Genomic DNA, 18,329 nt, shown 5'->3' with positions numbered 1-18,329 from the left:
AGTCAGACCATCCCCTCATTCTTGGGCTGGGCCTGGACCCTGCCTCCCTGAGCTCAGCCAGTACCTGACCACCCCTGCTGGCCAATCTACTCTGAGCCACCCACAAGAGTGCTTGGTGCTTGCCTGCTGGGGGCTGGCCCTGGATGGGAGAGCCTTCTCCCTGGGGTCTGGCCAGGCCCTGTCACCCCAGCTCCCAGCAGCACTTGACCTGGGGAGGAAGAGGGAGCAGAAGAAGGAACCTCTGGGCTTGGACCCCAGCTCTGCTCCGTGGGGACTTAGCCTGTCTGCACCTCAGGTTCCTGCTGTGGGCCTGAAGGAGGTGGGGGTCTGTACTTATCTCTGGCTGCCCTGGGGACCACTCAGTTTCCAGACAGCATTCTGAAATTGCAGGTTCAAAGATGAGGCACATTGGTCAAGGCCATGGTAGCTGCTTACACTCTAAAATCCTAGTTCCTAACACTAGAGGTTTATTCCCTGTGAAGTCCTAATCTGGGGGATCTCCTCTAGGAGCTGGGGACCTTGGCCTCATAGCTCTGCTTCTGTGTCACGTAGCTCCTGGCACCTCGAGAAGGGAAGGAGCAGGGAGGCTCTCTGTCAGGGGCTCGGTGGGTTGGCCCTGGGTCAGGACACTTCTGCTCACTCTCCTGTGGGGGCTGAGAAGTGTGGTCCAGGTGGGAAGCAGGAAAGGAGACAGGCCTGCCGGGTTCTCCCTCCTGGCCCCATGTGTGCACGCCACCCTCAAGGACAGCGACCACCATCCTGTCCAGCCCCACGTCTGTTTGTTAGGGCAGCACTGGTCACAATCACGGATGACCCCTGTATGACTGTGCCTCGCCCTCGAGCTTTGAAAAGACCCATCTCACATTTCTCTCTGGTTCCCCTAAGAGACAGGGCGTAAAGAACAGGGGAAGGGCCACTGAGGATGAACAGGGACAGGAGGTGACTGTGGACCCCCTTGGCACAGTCCCAGCCTCTGGAGCCCCCTGAGCCCCCAGAGTTACAGCTCATGGCCCAGGGAAGGAGCACTTGAGGGTGTGTGTGCATTTTTCTTTCCTGTCAGAAGTTTGGTGTTGCGGGTCCCAAGAACACTGAATTAGTAGACAGGGCTTAATTGATATTTTAAACATTACTACCGGACACGGGAGGAGGGAGCATCTCTTTGACTCGGTGGTTATAGTTATTTCAAATGGCTTGTCATTTGAGTAAGTAGACAGTTGACATGACAAAGATTTTTGTGTACTATTTCCATTGTTTGAAATTTAAAAAAAAATCTTTTGTCATTGTCCACCCGCAGACCTCTTAACCGGTCAGAGCAGTTTTGAGAGCGGGCCAAATTTGAGGCTTTTCATTTCCATTCATGCTGTAAAATAGCTGCTTTGATGTTTTTTATGAGCAGCACACAAAGCGAAGAAAGCACCACAGGGTACTGCGTGGTTCTCGGTGCCTTTTTGTTCTTTGCAGAGAGAGGCCCAAGGGAGACAGTCCTTGAAGACTGGGGGTGTCGTGGGCTGCTAGTGCTGCCCTGGAGTGTTTCTCTGATGGCTGTGGTGGCAGAGGGACTTAGCTGGTATCCTCTGTGGCCCTCAGGCTGTGCCCCTCCACCCAGTCACCCCAGGGCACAGTAGGCGTGGCCATGGGTGCACCTGACCAGCTGGGGCCATGATCTCCTGAGCAGAAAGAGGGTTTTGGGTGCTCTTCTCCACTTGGAATGAAATTAGGAATGGGGCAGGGCAGCATCCTGGATGCCTTCTCAGGGCCTCTCTTCTCATCCAGTGTAGTGTGTCCAGCGATGATTCCTTGAGACCCAGTTTGGTTCCCTGATGATCTGGACTGTTCTGGACGACCCCAGGCCTGGGAGGCAGCTGGGAGAGGAAGCATCTCCTCCCGGGGGTCGTCTGTGCTGACCACAGTCCCCAGGGACGCTGGGGGCCCTGGAGTACCCTCCCTGAGCCATGGAGCTATGCGTGCCGTCTGTTGTCTGGTTTTAGACGGCGTCCTTGTGCTGTTGCTCCCAAGGGGTCCACATCCAGGTGGGTGGGCTGGAGGATAGAGTCCTCAGAGCTGGCCTCTCGGCAGGGCATTCTCCAGCAGCTCAGACACTGCGACAGGCTGTAGCTTCAGACACGTCCCAGGTGGAGGGTCCACCCGAGGCTGGCGCCAGGACCTCCCATGGCAGCTGGCTCCGGCCTCTGCTGGTCACACAGGGAGCCCAGAAAGCAGGCAGGGGAAGCAGGCCAGTCACCAGAACCCCCAGAGACAGAAGCTGACCGCGGATAACAGTGAGAGCCCCGTGCCCTCCCCACCTCCCGAGCTGGAGCCGCTTCATGGCCTCCACCGCAGCCCAGGGCCCTCCCAGCCAAGAGCACATCAACATGGTCGAGTCCCTCCCGCAGGGCCCTCTTGGAGCAGATGGCACTTCACATATGAGCTTGAAACTTGAGTCTAAATCTCTCTAAGCTGGGAGGCTTGAGAACAAATAGCAAATATCTTGAGTTTGGGAAGTCAGTCCTCAAAACCCCACCTCACAGGAACGCAGATCTTCCTGCTTCAAGACCCCCGCAGACAACCACACCTCCTGGGATCCCACGTGGAGGAGCACCAGGCAGAGTCTCAGAGGCAACTGTTGATGCTGGGTGACCTGACCTGGGTCCTGAGCACTGTTACTTCCTGCAGAGGCTTTTCTGTCTACGTCCAAACACGGGAAGGACCTTTCTTCAACTGCAGGGTGTCTCAGGCATTCAGGGGCCCAGCAGGCTGGCTTCCTTGGCAACTCCCTCTTGCTGGGGCAGGAAGGGGCCACCCTCTCTGAGCACCAGCTGTCTGAGCAGGAAACAGATGGGCGTCAGCCATCCTTCCCAGAAGGGTCTGGGAAGGCGGAAGCAGTCACGGCAAGGGGTGTGCCTAGAAGCCCCTTTGTTGAATTACTCACACCTGTCAGAAGAGTCAGTGTTTTGAGGGATGGTGTCACTTTCTGGAGATGGGGCTTTATTTCATCCTTTTTTTTTTTTTTTTTTTAAGTGTAGCCTCTTAGAGATTTTCAACAACAGCCATGCCACATGGGTGAGGGGTGGTGGCTTGGTGCTCTGGGAAGATGCACGGGGAACGCAGGAGGAAAAGCCAGCACCCCTTCCGGTGCTGCGTCTCTTGGGCCAGGTTGGCACCGAGGGCCAGCTGGAGTCCAAGGTGGGGTCTGGGGTCCCACACCTTTGGTGTCTCTGTCTGGTCCGGAGTCCTTACCTATTATTGTGTTTGACGAAGTCGCAACTTTCTAGAGGCTGTGTAATAAATTGCTAAAATGTTTACAGAATGGGGCCTGAAAGTCGGATTGGTGACTGTGTCCTAACAGATGGCCACACCCATCCTGGGGGCTTATAGCCCAGAGGTGGTCAGTGGCTGCCTGTGGGGCAGGGCAAGGCCTCACTGGGGACACTGGTGTCCCCAAGGAAATGATGTCACAACCCACTATCCAAGTGGCTAATTAATCCTCAAGCCTTCCCCCCACGGACTGGAGCGTTTTGAAACCAGTGTCCTTAGAGAAACCCCACCCAGGGTGGTGGCAATGTCTGTGTGGACATCAGGACAGTGTCGCACTGCAGGACCCTTCAGCTGTGGAAACCGATCAGTCTCCTGACTTAATCTCTCTCCTTCATGGTTCCAGAGCCGAACACGGTCAGCTACAGCCAGTCCAGCTTGATCCACCTGGTGGGGCCTTCCGACTGCACCCTGCACGGCTTCGTGCACGGAGGTAAGGACAAATGACCCTCGCTGGCCCTTCCCACTCACTGGTTCCTTGTTAATCCCCCCAGGAGGCCATGCTGCCATCTGACCCAGTTTAGGCTCTTGTGTTTAATGAAGTATGATTTTCAACTTTTAAGAAGTTGCATAATAAATTACCAAAATACTGTCAACGCCTGTTTTTCAAACTGGTAAATGAAAGTCAGACGGGTAACTGTCCTAACGGAGGGTCACATGCAACCCTGGGAGCTTCTGGCCACGAGAGGTCTGATGGCTGCCTGTGGGTCAGGGCAGGCCCTTTGGGGGAACGGTGAGGTCACCAGAGAGAGACAGTGTGACCCACCGAGAGGGAAGGGTCTTGCCTCTGGTGTTTGCCTGTGTTTCTTCCATTAATCAGACTCCACCTCAGACAGCACAGGCCTTGGAGCTTCCAGCTTGGGGATCACAGCTGGCACAAAAGAGGACTTAGCTCCAGCCTCACAGAGGGATGCTTTCTACTTTAACGATGTGTGATTATCCTCTCTGTGATTTAAGGAAAATATAAATGGTACGTCATAATCCAGAGTTTAATGGAGATAATTATCTCAGATGACATTAAAGTAAACTTAAAAAAAAAAGGTTGATGTGAAGAAAAAACATAAGGGGAAAAGTTGGGAAGCAGTATGGCAGTTGGCAGAAGTTGTGTGGATGCTGGGAGTCTGGGCGCTACTCCTTTTGGCATACAAGTAATTCCTCATCCCCCAGGTGTGATGGGCACTTGCACATGCTATCCATTTGCACTGTTCATTTCCAATTGCCTTGAATGCCAAACTTTCCTTTCTTCTCCACTGTGAAAACTCCTATTCATCCTTCAAAACCCCATTCCAATAGTGCCACTCCGTGCAGGACTACATTGATACTTCTACCAGGGGATGCCTCCGGAGCAGGGCTCAGTCTTAACTCTTTGTGTAGGCTCTGGGGTTTCACATAGAGTCAGAGAGATGCTTTGCAGAAGCTTGTTCCGGAAACAAGAGACACAGGTCAGGCTCGGGTTGGAAAGCTTGGGGTGATAGGCCCTGGGCCTGTTGGAATCAGGGAATGGGCCCTGATTTGAGGTGTGTTTTTCAAGTTTGTTTCTTTTTTTTTAACTAGTCCTCTTTTGGGGTATTTCTTTTTCCAATTTCATGATAATTTTCCTCTTTGAACTAAGTGCTGGCCACAGTGCCCTTAGATCTGATGAACTTAGTCCTACCTAAGGGAAGCTGTACTTCAAGCAAAGGGTACGTTCTAGGCGCATGAGTGTTGTGACAGTCGGGGTGTCTTTCTACTTAGAGAGCCGCTGTGGCCTCAGCAACTTTTCTGTTCTTCACTAGCCCCGTATCCAACGGCGAGACTTCTGGAACTGCTGAGAACTCTTTGAGACTCGTAGTATATAGTGTGCTCCGTCGCGTGCAGCTCTTTTGCAACCCCACGGACTATAGCCCGCCAGGCTCCTCTGTCCATGGGATTCTCCTGGCAAGAATACTGGAGTGGGTAGCCATTCCCTTCTCCAGGGGATCGTCCCAACCCAAGGATCGAACCCACATCTCTTTAGGCTTCTGCATTGTAGGCAGATTCTTTACCACTGAACCATCAGGGAAGCCTTATAGAGCTCTGTTCTGCCTGAACACTGTGCTAGAATTTTTGCTTATTTTGTCCAGAATTTTTGCTTATTTTCGTTCAGTAAGCTTTTGGAAGTTTCCTGAATATGGTATTTCTACCATCACTGTCTCCTTGGCAATAAGTTTATAATCTTCAGTCCGATCTTTCCTCACATGCTTGAGGCATTCATGAAATGCAGGCAGCAAGGGAATTTTTGGAATCTTCTAGAAATATATGGCATTTTGTTCTCATTGATGGAGCCTGTGTGGCTGCATTTAAAACAATCATTTTTAAAAATACATGTTAAAGAAGTGTTTACAATGGCTTTATAATATTTAGTGCCTATTTTAGTAGGGATTTTGTGCTCACGATTTACAAATGATGCCTCATAATTTTACCAAACCTAATCTTCTCTTCTGATGCCTTGTAACTAACCAGGAGTGAAGGAACAAAATAATCATCATCCAGAAAACACTGAGCACAGTGATCTTACTGTATTTTCTGTGGAGAGAATGCCATCACCAAGGATGGAGTCTAAGTCATTTAAATGGAAGTCTTCCGTAAACTATATGTCATTCGGTGGATGCCAGTCACAGGAGAAAACAGCAAAGTGAGATGGCTGCTAATTTCACTTTTTTTGAGTAATTCTGTGCTGCACATGTGTCTTAGAGAAACTCCTTTCCTGCCCTATTTTCTTTGGTTTGCACACATTGAGTAGTCTTCGTCTTGAGGACTGGCTCCTGCCCTGCCACTTAGGAAACACACACAGTACAGACCTGGGCAGCGGCAAGCTGGTATGAGATGTAGTGGGGAGGGCTGGAGGTCACTGATGGGATCCAGGACTCCCGTCAGCTGGGGGCTGTAGGGACAAGGCCTCTGATAACCAGTTGAGGGAATAGAAAAGATGTGGGGGGTGAACTAGACGGTGCCGAGGACACTTATTTGCCGAGGACACTTATTTGCTGCGAGGGAAAGCAGCCTGACTGCTTCTCCTGGTGCTGACTTTCAGGGCCTCTGTGCAGCAGCGGCGGCCAGGCTTTGGGCTTCTTCCTTCTGAGTCCTCCCCTTGGAAGTTCTGGGATCTCGGTCCAGGAGAGGCTGTGCCCCCTCCACTCTCCCTTCCCCGTGGTTGGCTGAAAGGGGTGACCTGGCAGCTGTCTGTGGGGTGTTTAGGTTCTTGTAACACTCAAGACCTTTTTACAAACTCACCCAAACCCTCATCCTTGATAAGAACACTTGGGGTAGGAATTGATTTTACTTCCCCAAGACTTAATGGGGGATCTTATTCACAGAGGAGCCTGGAGGATCTTCCCCTGAGGCCAGGAGTCAGGCAGGTTAACATTGTTTCAGAGATTTTAGGCACTACAGTAAAACAGGAAAGAAAGCAAAGTCACAAGAACTGGCAGAAAAGAAGCAATGCTCTCTAGTTTTGCAGATGGCACAGTAACATACCTGGAGAGCCCAGGAGATTCAGTGATAAAAATAACTCAAATAATTAAAAATTCAGGAAGGTAGCAGCATACAAAATGAATAATAATTATAGAAAAGCTTGCCTGAAATAGAAAAGCTGCTTTTCCTTGTTTTGGTTTGCAGATCTGTTTGTTTTCTGCGGCGTGCTTTGTGTCGATGGATTTTTAACTCCATCATGACACATGACTTTTTCACATTGGATGAAAAGCAAGGGTGGTTTTGTGCCTTTGTCTCTGATTCATCTTAAAGGTCTCGCTCCTTCTCTCGTGTTGGTTCCTGAATGTCCTTTGCCATGATTTCTCTCCTGGGGACTTGTCTGGCCTGGCCCTTTGTTGACTGTTTTCCACATGGCTATCCCAGCCCAGGAGGAGTGTTGTCACCACAACTGGCCCAAAGTGAAAGGAAGCCAAGACCACTGGGCTTTTCTAAGACCTGTCTGGTCGTGGGAGCAGATCAGAGAGGGAAGACCCCGGAGGTGGGGGTCCTCAGCCTGGGCCCTGCTGCCCTGCGGCTCTCGGCTCCGTGCGCTCACCTCTGACTCCCTTCCCCTTGACGTGCCTGTTGTTCTCCTGCCTTGATGTCCAGCCTGGCCTTCCCACCTAGCCCCATTCACCCGCCCAGGCCCACACCCATGTCTTCCTGGAGCGTCCTGAATCCTCCCCGGCAGGCAGACACAGCCTTGCCGCTTCACCCGCTGTGACCTCTGTGCCTCCTCTCTTTTTAATGCAGTTTATATTGGATATAGCTAATTAACAATGCTGTGACAATCTCAGGTGAACAGCAGAGCAGCCCAGCCATACACACACCTGTGTCCGTCCTCCCCTAAACCTTCTCGTCCTGGCGGGGACAGCTCCCCGCTTCCTGCCTCCCATGCTGACTGTGGTACCTCCTGGCACCCTATCTTCCTACCCTGCCTGGCCTCTCTCCCACAGTGCTTTTGGAGAAGGAACTCAGTGAACATCCTGAGTGAATGGAAGACATCTTTTGGAAAGACAGCACCAGGTGGCTGTGTCCTGAGCGATCAGCAGCTTTTCTCTGTTAGAATCACGGGCGGTAACTCCAGCACGTGGGTTGGGCCTACTCGGAAGACAGGCTCCGCCCTGTGCTTCATTGCCCCTGTTGTGGCCGGCTCCTGCAGGGAACCCGCCCCCATCTGCCTGACCCAGCAGGTGCTGGCACTTCCTGCTCTGCACCTTGGAGCATCTACTCTCCATCCCTCTGGCCCGGTCCCTCTCTTGTCTTCCCTGGAGCCTCCTGCCAAAGCTGGTGGGCTGGTATGTCCCTCACGGTTCATCCAGCTTCCCCTGCCCAAGGCCCAGGGTCGCCCTCCCCTGCTTCCTCTGCCACCGCCACACCTGCAGTCCCTGTGCTGTCCCACCTTCCTGCCTGTCTTCCTTTCCTGCTGGCTTCAGAGACCCAGGCCCCATCCCAGCCTAGGCCAGTGGCTCCAGCCGTATAGCCCCTAGCCCTCCCCTGACTCCAGCTGCCACTTGAGGCCTGGGACAGTTGGCACAGAGTGTCAGACACAAGTCCTGGGTTCCTCCCGGCCTTACCCCTGTGGTGGGGGCCAGACCATCCTTCTGGTTGTGAAGCCAAGATTCCTATGGCCTCTGTGACTCAGCCTGTCTCAAAAGCTCTCTGTCTTGCCTGTCAGCCAGTCCTTTGGGCTCCAGCTTCAAACATCAGAGTCTGAGTTCCTGCCGCTTCCACTGTCACCTCCGGGTCTGCATGTTCCCTTTGAAATGGCCTCACATCTGGTTCGAGTTCCCTGACCGGTCTACTTGGAGTGGAAGGCAGATTGAGCTGGGCCTACTCAGGCCCCATTGACAGCTGTCTGGAGGCCTGTCTTTGTCTTCAAGTCTCTGGAATAAGAGAATAGGCCTTTCCTGTCCACCCTGTGTAAGAGCCCATACCACAACCTGCCTGCTTGCCGAGCCCACTTTCCTGCTGTGTAGACCTGCCACACCAGCCCTGGGGAGGTGGGGTGCACAGCAGAGAGGGGCCCAGGTGAAGGAAGCCTGGGAGACGCGGTGTGGGGTCCATGGGGGAGGCTCCTGCGTAGACAGCATCTACTGAGTGTTGCTAGGTGGTTGTGAAAAGGCTTCCTGTGTCCGGGGTGGGGGGCGGCGGGGGGAGTGGAGACTAGATTTCACTGAAGAGTACAGGTTGCAGCCTGGATGCTCCTCTCAGTTCCGTGACCTCGTTTCATTGGAGCTCCTCCCTCGTGATGGACAGGGCATCAGATCCGTGGCCGGGGAGGAAGCAAGGTGGAGAGAAGGCGTGTTTCCTCCTTTTGAGGAACTTCTCATCTCCTAGGGTCAAGAGATGAGGGGGTGAAAGCTGCTTTGGGCCCCTGATACTCCACCATGCGGCTGACGATTGCCTTGGCGACAGCCTCCTGCCTTCTGGTTCTCACTTTCTAAGAATCTCTGTTTCTGAAAACACCATCCTCTACTGCTAAGGCTCCCTGTTCATCGGATGACAGAGTGGGAGCTGGGGTCTGGTCACAACCCTGATGCCCCAGCTGCTGTGAACCAGCTTCTCCTGGGCTGGCCAGGAGGCTCCTGCTCGCTGGTCAGAGGATGCAGCGACGCCCACCCATGACAGCTTTCCTCCTGCCCACACCTGCCTGCAGGCTGCTCCCACGCCTTGGACACGGGATGGCTCCAGTCCCCCCTCTTACCAAAATGCAGAGCATATAGCTTGAGAAACCTGGTCAGCTGTATGGCCTGAGCGTGTCCTTCTCTGCGAATGGACTTTTGGTTTTGGTCACCTGTTACCAGCTTTTGCTTTCTCATTGGCCGTGATCATTGGGGGCACACCCCAGTCAGTGTCCTTCCTGTTCCACATCAGGAATGTGAATTCTCCACTGTTGGTCCTCATCTTGAGACCACAGCCCAGATACGCAAGAGGAAACTGACAGCCATGGGAATGATTCTGGATCGAATGATTCTGGATCTTGTGTGAACTTCGGCAAGGTGGCCACCTCCCTTGGGGAGGGGGGCTTGTATAACCACTGCCCCCGTTCCCTGCTCTCCATGGCATTTGGAACAGGAATCTGCCTGCCCTCCTTCTCCTGTTGCCTGATTAGAACAGGGAAGGCATTGATTCTCAAGCAGCAGTGAGCACTTGACTGACCTTCTCCAGCTCCCTGATACAGAATTTGACCAGTGAGACCTGGCCTCGTGGCCAGGCAGCCCTTCTCCCTGGCCCCGGGTCTGCAATGCTCAGGGTAAGTGGGAGGCGGATGCCCTCTTTGTCATTAGAAACGAGTCGTCTTCACTACACTGTGCATTAACCCCCCAGTACAATCTTTATTAGCTGCCTTCGTTAATACTCCTTTGTCCTTGGTGTCAGAGACCTGCAGGTGCATTTGAAATTGGGAGTGGGGAGGGTGGGGCAGGGGAGTGTGGGGAGGACTTCCCTGGTTGTCCAGTGGTTAGGATTCTGTGTTTCCACTGTGAGGGGTACCGCTTCAGTCCCTGGCCAAGGAACTAAAATCCCGCAAACGTTGCAGTGTGGCTGAAAAAATATATTGATTAATTTAAAAAATAAATAAAAAGTAAAGAAACCTGGCAGGGAGAAGCCAGTCTCAGGAGGCTGTCGCTCAGCTGGCTCTTAAAATAACTCCCCTTATAATTTCCAAAGGGTGGGCTAGTTAAAATAAGATGAACTTACTATCGTTTTCTTAATATAGGAGGCCGGCACCCACACTCTGTCAGCCGGGATTAAATATAGAAATGGGGGTATTGCAAATCACCACCCACAGTGTGGGCAGAGGCAGTGGCACCAAGCTGAGAGCCGCTAATGGCTGCTTTGGGTTTGCAGCAGGCGCGACCCAGTCAGCCCAGTGGGTCCAGGAAAAGAAAATTAAGCCTCTATTTTTAACCTAGTCAACGTGTTGTCAATACTTTTTTAAAAAAGGAAAAGGAAAAAACAACCTGTAAGCAGTAAAATGTTAGATTCAGAGATATCTCTGGTACCTGATGTTTATCTGTATGATAGTGGCCAAGCAGGTCTTCTTTTTTTCCCTTCCCGTAATTCCCAAAATGAACGCAGAACTGAAGGCCAGGCGATCCTACAGTTTTGTTGTCATCTTTTAAATGACGCATCTTGGGCAATCAGGACAGCTCACAACAGACTGTAACTTGCCAAGTCCTCTTCTCATCGTCAGCAGCACCTGTTATACCTGACTGGGAAGCAGCTGGTGAAGTTTTTCAGCAGGAACTTAGAAAGAGGCAGTTTTGAGAAAACTCAGATGCTTGATATTTTTAACTGAAGTATTAAAAAAAGTAGAGGGGAGATGGTGGCTTCCCCTGACAGGGCAGCGGTGGGAGGAAGGACAGGTACAAACCAGGCTGCTGGGTTTCTGATTAATTTGTGTTGCATCGTAGCTGCAGCATGTGGTTCCCTGCTCAGGGATCAAACCCGGGTCCCCTGCTTTGGGAGCTCGGAGTCTTACCCCTGGACCACCAGGGAAGTCCCTGTTTTTGTTTTTAAACAAAATTTACTTTTCTCAGTGGACACATTGATTGTCATCGATAAGGGCGTTTTGTGGTGACAGTCCTTCTTTGCAAAGTTCATAAAGGAGTGAGATTATGTGGGTTTTATCGTCTTATTTCTGCAAGGGTGTTTTCTCTTAGCAGGGAGAATAGGAATATCTCAGACCAGACCCACGCAGCAACTGGTCCAGGGCTTACCCAGGAGAGGGAAGACGGCTCGTACTCAGTGTTTATTATTAAACAGGCAGACCTCCTTTTACTGAGTTTCACTTGATTGCACTTCAAAGTTTTTTTTTTTTTTAACAAATTGAAGGCTCGTGGCAGCTCTGCATGGAGCAAGTCCGTTGGTGCCATTTTTGCAACAGCATCTGCTCCCTGCATGTCTCTGTGTCGCATTTTGGTAATTCTCCCAGTATTTCAGACTTGGTCATTATCATGTTTGTAACGGGGATCCATGATCAGTGATCTCTGACATTGTTGTCACAAGGAGATGATGAAGGACCCGACTGATCTTTTAGCAGTAGATTCTTCTCAATTAAGATGTGTACATTGCTTTTTTAGACATAATACTATTGCACACTCAATATTGACTACAGTGCAGTAGAAACATAGCTTTTATATGCACTGAGGAACCAAAAAGTTCGTTTGACCCAGCTGTTTCTAAATTCCCTTTGTCTGGAACTGAGCTTGCAATATCCCCGAGGTACCTGTAATCTCCGTTTTATGAGATCAATGCCTTTCTCTCTGAGTAGCTCCCAGAGTCCACTTTGCACACAGGACCCCAGAGGGCCCAGTTATGATTCATGCTTCTCCATCACATTTATGAGAACAGACTCGGGGCTGTGGGAGCCATGGGCACAGGTTTCTGCTTCCAGCTCTGACCTTGCACTTCCCACACACACACTGCGGGGGCTGGGAGTCCTGCCTGTGTAAGGCCATACACTGAGCTCTGCACACGTCCAAGTTCTTCCCCAAAAGTTTCTCTGTGTCCTGAATGCTAACATTTACCTGCTGTCACTTCTCGATGACCCCACTGTGCTCCTGGGAGGCAGAGGTAATGGAGGTGGATGGGATGGTCCAGGTGGGGGCCATGTGGAGCAGACCTCCCGTCCCTCGGGGCTGAGGTTCCTCCTCTTCCTGGTCACCAGCTGCCTGGGTATCACTGTCCCAGGACCCGGGATAAACACCAAATTGGGACATCGTTTGACAGTAGACGTGCATGGTGAGGTCATGCCTGCTCCTGATGTGGGCACCAGGAGGCCGTTGGGCTCAGTCCAGGGGTCGGTGCTGTACACACCATTGTTTCTTGTCAGGGCTGTGAGCAGTCCCAGTTCTCTCCCAGGTCTCCCAGCTCAGGTTTGTGTGCCGGCTGCTGGAGTGGGCAGGGGGCTTGGGAGACAGTATGCTAGTTTTGAGTGTGGAGTTTATTATCAAACACGCCCCTGAGCAGCTCGCCTGGCTTTCTGTGGATGAGATGAGTACACTGTCCCTGGCCTCACCTGGGCTGACTGTGGTTGTTACACAGGTGTGGGGCCGGGGACTCGCTGTCAGAGCTGCCCCCGTGGGTCAATCAGAGTTCCTTTGGTCCTTGATCACTCAGTTGGCAGTCCTTTCTGAGTTCTGCGTGTCAGGTTCGGAATTGGTCAGGACATGGGGATGACAAGGCGTGTCCCCACTGTGTGCCAGCTTCTAGGTCACGTGATGCCGTGGTCTGGGCTGGTAGGGGTTCTGGCATCAGGAGCGCAGCCAGCTGCTCACGTTCCCCCCCTCCCACTCAGCTCATGTGCCCTGGGCTTGGGGCCCATCCTGGCCACACACACTAGATCCTGTAGTATTTTTAGTAACAGTGAAATCTCTTGTGGAACCTCTACCCACGTTTTGGATAAATGGGGCAAAACGCTGGTTGAAGGAGCTGATTGTTACTTGTGCCATATAGCCTGCTCTTAACAGCTTCTGCTTTTCAGGATGAACAAGTAAGGGATTAATTTTAGGTACTTTCTATGTTCTAAGCATTAATTCCAACATAAATTCTTTTTGTCCAATCTCCAAGTCTCCCCTCTCCTGGTGATACCACCAGGTAATCTGGGAACTCTGGGTACAGGACCCCCTACCTTGCACACACTAATGTCACCCCCACCTCTCATCATGACCTTGAATTCTCTTTTCCACAGTCTTGTCTTAGTCACAGGGAAAAAGCATATTGTTGTTGTTCATTCTCTAAGTTGTGTCTGACTCTGACCCATGGACTGCAGCACTTGAAGCTTCCCTGTTCTTCACCATCTCCCGGAGCTTGCTCAAACTGATGTCCATTGAGTCGGTGATGCCATCCAACCATCTCATTCTCTGTCGCCCCCTTCTCCTCCTGCCTTCAATCTTTCCTGGCATATGAGTCTTTTCCAATAAGTCAGCTCTTCACATCAGGTGGACAAAGTATTGGAGCTTCAGCTTCAGCATCAGCCCTTCCAATGAATATTCAGCGTTGATCTCCTTTAGGATTGCCTGGTGTGATCTTCCTTGTTTTCTTACATAACAGCTTTATTGAGATGTAATTCATATACCATACAGCTTACCCGTTACAGGTCATTGATTTTTCTGTAGTGTATTCACAGCGTCTAACAGCCATCACCACAAGCAATTGTAGAACACTTGCATCACCCCAAGGAGAGACCTCCTACCCACACTAGGAGCCAGTCCTCACTTCTCCTGAATTCCCTGTCCCCAGACAACCTTTAATCTGCTTTCTGTCTCTATGGACTTTCATATTCTGGATATTTCATATAAATGGAATCCTCTAATACGTGGTCTTTTGTATTTGACTTCTTTTACTCAGCATAATGTCACGTTTCATCCATGTTGTAGCCTGTCATCAGTACTTTGTTTCTTTTTATCACTAATATTCCATTGTGGGGCTTCCCACGTGGCACAGTGGTAAAGAATCCGCCTGACAATGCAGAAGACTTGAGTTCCATCTCTGCTCTGGGAAGATCCACTGGAGAAGGAAATGGCAACCCGCTCCAGTATTCTTGCCTGAGAAATCCCACGGACAGAGGAAGAACCTGTTGTTCATGGTGTCGCAAAAGAGTTGGACCCGACTTAGCAACTAAACAACAACAATATTCCACTGTGCAGATACGCCACGTTTTCTTTGTCCTTTTAGCTGTTGATACACATCTGTGTTTCTCTGCTCTGGTGTATTTTGAGTAAGGAAGGCCCTCATGAGATGTACTTACAAGTTTTTGTGTGAAGGGATGTTTTTCTTTCTCTTGGGTGCACACCTAAGAGTGGAATTGCTGGGTCATGTGCCAGCTCTGTGTCTAGCCTTTTGAGAACCTCCCAGCTGTTTCCAAAACGGCTGCATGATTTCCATCCCCACCAGCCATGTAGAGGGGTATGATTCTCCACCTTCCCTCCAGCTCTTGTCATCTGGCTTTCTGATGGCGGCCACGCCAGAGGAGGGTGTGACGAAGCTTTCCTGGCAGGATCAGACACCTGTAGAGATTAGGAGCAGGGTCATCACTTTGTCAGTGGCCTAGACCCTCAGCCGAGGGTCTTCCAAACCTCCCAGGAAGCCAGGTTTTCAGCCTGAGCCTCAGTCGGCTTCAGCCCTACTGGTGGAAGCAGGGGCATCATTTCCCATGACTTGTTTCCAGGATGGGCAGTGGGCTCCTCTCCCTCATATCTAACCTGCTGCCTGCCCTCCTCTGCAGGGGTCACCATGAAGCTTATGGATGAGGTGGCTGGGATCGTGGCTGCACGTCACTGCAAGACCAACATAGTCACGGCCTCTGTGGATGCCATTAACTTCCATGACAAGATCCGAAAAGGTAACAGAACTCCGCCGACAGAGAGGGGCCTTGGCTCCTTGGGTCTGTGCACAGTTTGCTTTAGGTTCACCCTTGCTCCCCTGGGCCCCGGTCTCTGCCCATTTGCCAGCTGTGATGTTGTTCAGCTTCTAAGTTGTGTCTGACTCTTTATGACCTCATGCACTACAGCACTCCAGGCTTCCCTGTCCTTCACTGTCTCCTGGAGTTTGCTGAAATTCATGTCCATTGAGTTGGTGATGCTATCTAACCATCTCGTTAAGGGGCGTCCTTGGTGGCTCAGACAGTAAAGAATCTGCCTGCAATGCAGGAGATGCCAGTTCGATCCCTGGTTTGGGAAGGTTCCCCTGGAGAAGGACATGGCAACCCACGCCAGTATTCTTGCCTGAAGAACTTCACGGACAGAGGATCCTGGCGGGCTCTAATCCATGGGATTGCAGAGTCGAACAAGACTTAGCGACTAACACTTGTCACTCTTTCCTTGTAAAGAGTAGCATAAACTTACCCTCTTGAGAAGCCCGAGACACACAGCCCTGTGAAGACCCCATGTGCACAGCTGCCGCCGCTGCACAGTGGTGGCATGTAGCCTCTTGGGGAGGGGAGATGGATCTCCTGTGTCATCAGCAGTGGCTGGGTCAGAGCAGGAAGCCCCCAGCCCTCAGCCCATCTGCACCACCCAGCACAGAGCTGGTGGCTTTCCCAGCAGAGATCCAGTCCCAGCCCCACCCGGAAATGGTTCCGTGCTCGTCTGAAGACATATAGTGACTGTCCCCTCAGTCTGTTGTGTCTTCTGAGATGAGGCTGTGTGCCCCTGGAGAGCAGCCCTTCCTTTACTCTGGGGTCAGGGGTCCAGGCGGTGAGAGGGACAGAGAGAAGGCAGGGGCTGACTCCTTGCTCCCAGCCTTGGGGAGCAGTGCCACCGGTCCAGGCCTCCGAGGCTCCCTCCAGCTGGGGTCCAGCCCAGCTGCACGCGCGCACCTGCAGACATGCTTGGCAATAAGTGCTGCCTGCTGGGGACAGAGCAGCCTGAACCGGAGCTGTAGGCGCCTCCCCTCCCGGCCTGGTCGAGAGCGCGTCATCTGACCCACGCTGACCTGGGGTGGGTACATTAGGGGAGGGAAGGGGTGGTCTGTGGCTCCCCGCTTTCAGAACCCCTTCCCAACTAGTAGGTGTTTGCCTCAGATGCAGACCACAGTCCTTTTAGAATTTGCCCAAAATGAGTGGGTCTTATCCATCTTGGCAGGTCCTCCCAGGGCCTTGGTGCTGTATATGGGGTGCTATGGACGTTTGGGAGAGGAAGGGTCCTCTCTAGCTACAAGTCCTGGCCCCTCCTTTTCTGGAACTGACTGCTCCCTGGGTAAATCACTCTGATCACAGCGTCCCTGTTAAACACGATGTCAGAACCCACAGTGGACACCATGCTCGTTCAGTGCATACCCAGTGCCCTCTGAGAACTGCCAGCTGAGAAGCAAAGCAGTGTCCTCCAGAGGTGGCCAGTTCCTCCAGGTCAGCCTATCAGCTGACCTGATGCTTCAGGTCAGCGGTGCTTCACCGCTGAGGCGAAGGCCCCAGAGGGTGAAGTCTGCCTTTGTTAGAAACAGAGAGCCCCCACTCCTCACCCCTGGCTCTTCACCCTCCATCCCTCTTGTGACCAGAATCACCTTTCAACAAGGAGGTCAGGGAGGTCAAGGAGATGCTCGTTGGGCAAGGAGATGCTCAGTTGGTTCCTTTTGAGGGAACACTGTGAACCCTGGCCGGAGGAGAGCACTTTTGCTGGGGATGCATTGAAACCTGGGAGATGTCAGGGCAATGTGGGTGCAGAAAAGTTAGTTTGTTTCTGAAAAGTCAGTCTTATTTCAAAACACAGAGAAAAGGGGACTTCCCTGGTGGTCCAGCGGTTAAGACTTCACTTCCACTGCAGGGGCACAGGTTCGCTCCCTCCTCGGGGAACTGAGATCCCACATTCCTCAGGGCGTGGCCAAAAAAAACTCCAAAACACAGTGAAAGGGATCTTCATTTTCACAAGTCGTGCTTTTCTGGTGGAACATCCCACTGTGGATGGGGTGAGAGTGAGGGCTGGGCTGTGGGCTGCCCCCCATGACATTGAGCCCTCTGCACCCCACACCCCCACAAACTCCTCGCAGCATCAGAGCCTTGGCCTTGAGCCTGTGCAGCCTGGGGCCCCGGAGCTGGGCCTCCCAGCCTGGGGAGCCCCAGGGAGCAGCAGAGAGAATGTTTCTCTTTTCTCGGATCACATCTTGTTTGTGTATAAAGGAATGTGGGCCAAACTGAAGTCACAGTTACGGAGTCTGGCCCAGTTCAGTGCAGTGTCCCCGGGGCCATTAGACAGTGTCACACCTTATTTGTTGTTTTTCCCAAGGAATGTCCCCGTGTGAAGCTGTCGACTGCTTCACTCCCCCTTCGCCGTGGCTCGAGGAGGAGCCTGGCCAGTCACTGCCGATGAGATCTCAGTCCTGGCCGCTTCAGACAGTTGTCACATGTCGTGTTCGACACGGAGGAGCAGAGGCCCTGGGGGAACTGCCGCTCCCCAGCCCCTCGTCCTCTCTCACTGTCCGCTGCTTTCTGGGGATGTGCAGGGCAAGGCCGGCTGCGCCTGGATGACCCTGCGCTCAGGGTTCCTGGTGCCAGGCATCAGAAGAGTGTGAGACACTTGGTGAAGGGGTGGTGTTGACATTCCCCATGGTTCCGCTTCGATTTTCTGATGCAAATCTGCTGAGATGGCTGTGAGCCCGTGGGGCTCTCGGGGCACGGACTGTGAGCGGCTGCCGGTCCTTGGTCTCGGCCGAGAGGGCGGGAGCCGATGCCACCGCGGAGGGGAGAGCTGCATGGCTGTGTCCAGTTCTGCTGGCAGGAATGCAGGGCAGCGAGAGGGCGTGTGAGTGTTCCCCGGGCGGCACAGCAGTGATTACAGCCTGGGGGCTCCAGGAGTCAGCAGTGTGTCCCCTCCCCATTATGGAGGCCAGGTGTGCCTTTGGGGCCCATTATTCTGATGACCATAGGTGGGGTCTTAGCAGAGGGGGTGTGACTTTCTCTGACTCCCCTGTTTCAGCATATTTCATTAGAACAACAGCTGGAATGGAGAGGAGGCCAGGCCTTTGGGTTGACCAGCTTCTCAGATCTCAGGCAGGAACTGCTCTGCTCTGTCTCTGTCCAGCCTCCG

The 18,329-nt window shown here is 52.4% G+C and overlaps 1 protein-coding gene across 4 annotated transcripts in view; it reads left to right on the top strand.

Moving 5' to 3' along the window:
• ACOT7 (acyl-CoA thioesterase 7) overlaps window positions 1–18,329 on the top strand; it is a 100,969-nt gene that overhangs the window by 63,733 nt on the left and 18,907 nt on the right. For all 4 annotated transcript variants that reach the window (XM_040263287.1, XM_040263286.1, XM_040263288.1 and 1 more), the window contains exons 6-7: window positions 3,659–3,745; window positions 15,035–15,151. In XM_040263287.1, coding sequence (XP_040119221.1) covers window positions 3,659–3,745; window positions 15,035–15,151 — 204 coding nt within the window. The remainder of the gene's footprint in view (window positions 1–3,658; window positions 3,746–15,034; window positions 15,152–18,329) is intronic.

This window comes from Oryx dammah, unplaced genomic scaffold (assembly GCF_014754425.2).
Source record: "Oryx dammah isolate SB20612 unplaced genomic scaffold, SCBI_Odam_1.1 HiC_scaffold_21, whole genome shotgun sequence".
NCBI classification, from domain to species: domain Eukaryota; kingdom Metazoa; phylum Chordata; class Mammalia; order Artiodactyla; family Bovidae; genus Oryx; species Oryx dammah.
Note: the sequence above shows the minus strand (reverse complement) of the source record. Positions and strands in the feature narration are given on the sequence as shown.